Source organism: Blennius ocellaris (genome assembly GCF_963422515.1).
Source record: "Blennius ocellaris genome assembly, chromosome: 17".
Classification (NCBI taxonomy): Eukaryota; Metazoa; Chordata; class Actinopteri; order Blenniiformes; family Blenniidae; genus Blennius; species Blennius ocellaris.
In genome coordinates, this window is record NC_137666.1 from 17395029 (window position 1) to 17400671 (window position 5643).

Genomic DNA, 5643 nt, shown 5'->3' on the forward strand with positions numbered 1-5643 from the left:
TCCTGTTGCAAATGTTGTTGTTTTTAATTTTTTTTTTTCATTTTAAAAGTTTATTAAACAATTTCACAAATTGAAAAAGGAGAACTCTCATTTAAAACAGTTGTAAGAATAAATAGGGGGGGGGGGGACAAGTTTTACAAGCTTGGAAGAAATCCATATGCAATACATTGTTTTTCATATGGTAAAGGCATTTAAACTACATTGCTCTAACTTTTAGGAGTCCTTGAATCTGAACATGTTCACAGAATCTTGGAGAACCAAGATTTAAATCTGGTTAAAAATCACAAATCTGATGTCAGTGGAGGAAATGTTCTGTCACTTCTTGGGTCTCTCCAGTATGTTCAGGAACTTCCCCCGGGTCATTTCCCTGGCTGGAAAACACAGAAACAGCACACAGTTAAAACAAACAATTAAGCTGGGGAGACCAGTTTTAGTTACGTGACCAGTTTTACGCTTCAAAGCAAAAAAGAACCCTAAATTGCGTTGCGTGTTTGTAAACGGACCTCGTTTTCTAAACGTTGCCATGTAAACGCAATGTTTTTCTGAAACCAAAACACAAAAACCATGCGTTTTCCCTTTAATCGTCATGTAAACGGGGCCTTCATCAATATTACGCCAATAAAACACTCAAATTATAAAGCCACCTGGTTTGCTTTAACAAATTGATTTGTAGCCCTGTGCCAGTTAAAGTGTCACTCAAGCGCTGAGCGACAGAGTTAGTTGTGAACAAGCTAGTTTATTTCACATGAAAAAGTATTAAACCAGCCCCATTTGTCCTTGCAGTGTTATTTAATCCACATTTAAAATTAAAAATGTCATGCAATATGAGCGCTGTGAAGTTGGGCCACAGTGGGGGAAAAAAAGACAATACCGAGCGAAATCCATTAAAGCCAGAGAGCTCTGATTAAATTGAAGACAGTGCCGCGGCTTTACAGGTTCACACAGAGATGGGACGCAGTCAGATTATCACGTGACCACCATCGACATAGCCACAGTGAGATAATCTGCTCATCTCGCTGTGTATCAGAGAACTAAACGGCCATTTTAATCTGCGGCACAGCTCAGGAGAGCCGTTTTAATCAATATTAAAGGTTTCAGAATTTGCTTTAACAGCTTTGATAAGTTGGTGACACACAAGTCTTCCTGCTGCTCCAGCCGCTTCAGAGCAGGTGGTTAGTAATGCAAAGCACATATTTAATATCTGCAGTGACACCGTGGAAGGCAATTTATACAAACATCTGTTCATCCGGGACACGGAGAGAAACATGAAATGAAGCCGTCGCTACCAAAGAGTCTTGTGATCGTGTGGCTGCTGTTTCATTGTGCCGAGGCAGAGATACGGAGGACTCCACGTTAGAATTGTGTCATTTCAAACAGTTTCTCTGGTACGTGTTTCAAAAGTTCATGAACATATTTGAACCAATCTGGACACTAATAATAGTAACAGACGTGACCAGGGGTGTCAAACATAAGACCCGCGGGACAAAGTTGACCCACAAGAGGCTCCAATCCGGGAAAAACCACCAACTGATGAAAGTTTCAAAGCAAACATTGATTTTTGAACACATTTCTGGAGTTGTGGCCACAACACAACACAACACAACACAACACAACACAACACAACACAACACATTTCATTGTATTTTGCACAAGAAGGTTTTGTTAAAATTGCCCGCATGTTGAGACGGTCGTCACTTTCTGTGTTCATCGTTTGGTTTTGTGAAAATATGGACATTTTCATCACGTATCCTCCGAGGCAGAACAAAGAAAAACCTAAAACATTTAAAAAAAAATTTAATTGAAAGGTTGTTATGGCACAGATTTACTGGTTCGGCTAGTGACATTATTTATATATTTTTTAATTACTATTCTTACTGTTTTATACTCCCTTGTTGTTTTTTTTGTCTTTTTTAATCTTAACTGTTTTTTATCACCCCTATGCATCATGCTATAGCTTCCTTGACATATTGACGATGCAATTACAGTACTGACTATTTATTTATCGACTTAAGGCATCCGTGAATGTAAATGTACACTGGGAAGGTCCAAATGAATTGCTTGTGGGATAAATAAAGCTGCGTGAACTGAACTGAACATTCTCCACTGACAGAGCCACGGCCGCTCCGAAAGGTCAAACAATATGAGTCCTTTCACGCATAGTGGCTGAAAGTGTCGCTCTGATTTAGCGAACGTAAACTGCACTGATAAAACTTGCTGACGTGCAAATATTACAACGGTGTCGTATGGTGTTGGCGTACTAAACATCGCGGGGATCCGGTAAAGTCAGTGTGTGCGCACAGCGCGCCATCCTGAAGCAGCAGGCTTCCTGCTGAGCGGCCATTTATGAAAATGGTTTTCACCGGGAGGGCAGTAATTGCTGCAGCGGTGTGACCGTGGAGATGACAGGGACGAGTCTACGGCGGCATCATAAACCCCCGGAGAGGCGGCATCCGGCTACAGTAATTAATCTTTGTTGAAGAGAAGAAGAGGATCAGCCGCTCGGCGCCGCCGCGTTTTTTTTTTTTTTACGAGCCGCGGCCACCGCAGCCACTTCATTTGGCATTTAACAAATCGCGCGGCTCGCGGCGAGGGGACTTCTCTCAAAACGAGCATTAAACAGAAACTCATCCGCCTTCATAATGCCTCCGCCGAGAAGTGTGATTGGGATCTCATCTGGCTGCCGTCTGCCCGCGACGGTGCGGACGGGCCCCGCCCCGCCCCGCCCCACCCAACCCCACCCCTCCCCTCCCCACCTCCCCTCCCCGGCTAATGAAAAAAGCCCGGGCAGTTAGTAATTTAGATGAGGGTTAGGGTTAGCCCTGGGTGGAATGATAATGGTGCATCTGGGCGTGGGGGGGCGCATCACCTTGAGGTGTCCATCATTAAGGTAAAGATGACGCTAATTGAAATGGGATGGATTCATTTTGCACCTTGCTGTCTCTTCAAATCGCCCTAAACAAAGTCACGTATACGGGCGCCCGGGACTGAGATGAAGCCGTCAAAATTAGGCGGCAGAAAGCAATTACACTGGGATGACCCCAAAACTTCCGCTGCGCTGATGTCACTATCCTATTAGGAAGCGCCGGTTGCAAGGGACGGGCAAGGCTCGCAGTTAATATTTTTGATCTTGAAGCTGCCGTGCTTCTCGCCCCGTTATCGCTTTCGCACGTCTCTTGATGAGCACAAACTGCACGACGTGGCCAGGAAGCGTGAGCCGCGCCCCCCCCCCCCCCCCCCCCCCCCCCCGGAGACTCCTCGCCCTGCTGGGTGTCGTTAATTAGCGCTCAGTTCAGCCTCCCTCCAAGTCATATCGCAACCAAAACCAGTGATATGATCTCAATAAAAAGTCCATTAAACACAGATTATTACCCAGTTTAGAATGTTTTGCTTTCTGAAGACAACAAATCCACTCAACTTGCTTCACGCAGATTGGATCTAAAGATTGGAATACGCCTGCCACCGTTTACAAAAATGTAAGATACGGAGTAACCAAAGTATCAGGAAACACTCAGTTTGCCCTGAATCGTGATCGACTTGCTCAATAACAATAGCAGTCACTCGCTACATGAAATCTTTATCGCATCAGATAACCAATCATCCATCCATCTTTTCTAACCATCTAATCCAGATTGAAGCGGAAGTTTGATGGCGACCAACAAGGCTGACGTTGGGAAACACGTCCACCTCGGACCGCTCACTCGCCGGTTTCAGGACCAACTCAGATGTCACTCATTGACAGGCAATTTAGAGGACAACCACATAAACTATATGAAAGAAAGCGTCGCCATAAGTCCATCATACCAGCGGTGGGATCAACATCACCGCAAAGGAATTCAGAGAGACCGGGATATTTCTTCGTCTTGTCCCATAAACACAAAGGTGCAAGATTTACGACGACACTGCAACTTTGCACCGGGTGGCAACCGAGATAGTGTAAGGCTCCATTTACGTGGCCTCTTTCAAGTGAAAACGTATTGTTTTTCCATCTGCGTTTCAGAAAGGTTTTGCGTTCACATGGCAACATTTTGAAAACACAGAAACACCAAAAACGATGTCGTTTTTATGTGGGGTGGGTGCCGTTGTTCGATTTTATAATGAAACCACAGACACGTGCGTGTGACAAAGCAACAAAGGAAGTTTTGTAAAAAAAAAAAAAAATCTCTTTGTAAAACTTTATACTTTTTTCTTAATGGAGCACAATACACGTTGATAACTTTGGTTACTTTGTACTGCTGAGGGAACTTTCAGTAGGGTCAACTTTTGTCTGGAATGATAATATGGCCTTCGGGGAACTTTTCCAGAACGGCTTGCAAGTGGGATCCAAACAACAACTGTACTGTGAGATTTGCACTACAACTATTTAAAACGATCTCAAAGCATATACTCGTCAACATAGAAATCTCACGGATTACACAATGTTTTGCATCAGTACTACAGTGGATGATAATAATGGCTCCCAACAGCTTTTAAGACCTTTTACACAAAACAATATAATGGCGCAATAATATCTGCTCAATATCTTCAGCATCTGGTCTCACCGCCGGTGCCGCATTTGTAATGAACACACATCTGTATGATGAGTATCAGCCTCGTTTTTAATCAAGACTCCAGTCGTCCAATCTAAACAGTGAATAGCAGAGGGAACTGTTTGGTATGAGCACAGCCCAGCTCAGCCGCTCATCCCACAAATGCATGTTTGTTTCTTTACAAACGTTGCATTGGGGGGAAAAAAGAAAAGAAAAAAAAAAGGCTTTACAACAGGATAAGGTTAAAAAAATACAAGTGTTGTGCTTCTGGTGTTCAGTTTGAAATATCCAGGAAACATCAGAAGTATACACCAATGCAATGACGCGCTGTTGACCACACACGCACGCACGTGCACACACACACGCACGCACGCACACAGGCTTCGTCATACACCTGGTCAGATCAATACTGATTAGCGAGACTTAAAGATTTGTTTAGTTGATTAGAAAGGTCAATTACTAATTTTGCACCAAGTTAATCAGCATCTTGTTAGGACCGCCATCCATACCAAATGACACCTTATGGATCGTGGAGACCATTGCCTTGCCCTGTTGATTTGTTGCTATCTAATCATCATTTAGCCCTAAGTAGTCAGATTTCATCACAATCTACCGCAACAGTTTAGCAAACAGCCCCCCGAGATGCAGCCTACAGTAATCTAACCTGAATTTCTCCGATCTGGAGTTGATTGGGTACGTAGCAACAATAGAGATTAGCTTCTATCTGCAGACTCAAGTATATCTCGGTGTATCTCGGCTATTTTCGCCGACGCCTGATTTCCTCATCTGGGGCAGCGGACCTCGGGGCCTGCACCGTTGAATCGTCCGCTCCGCACTGGTAAATCATTTTCATTTGGCGAATCCCTGGTGGATCGAATGTAAATGAGGGGGAAAAAAACGCGGCGGTGTAACATCTTACTTTCCCCTCATTTACAGCAAGTGATCTGGGTGTCATTGTCACAGCCCGTCCCCCAGCCCCCACCGCCACTCCCCTGGGTATAAAATGAGAGTAATCATCACTTTGTCCCTCCACCCCTCCCTCCAAGTGGCACGCTCCCGCGGACCCCTGTTAGCGGCAGAGACAGATGACCACCTGGGTTAACTGGAGTCCCGGACC

General features: G+C 44.4%; 1 protein-coding gene across 1 annotated transcript in view; it reads right to left on the bottom strand.

Moving 5' to 3' along the window:
* lin52 (lin-52 DREAM MuvB core complex component) overlaps nucleotides 1-5643 on the bottom strand; it is an 11808-nt gene continuing 6165 nt past the window's right edge. Inside the window, exon 6 of the mRNA XM_080512316.1 lies at nucleotides 1-371. Within this exon, the coding sequence (XP_080368442.1) occupies nucleotides 316-371 (56 nt within the window). The 3' untranslated portion in view covers nucleotides 1-315. The remainder of the gene's footprint in view (nucleotides 372-5643) is intronic.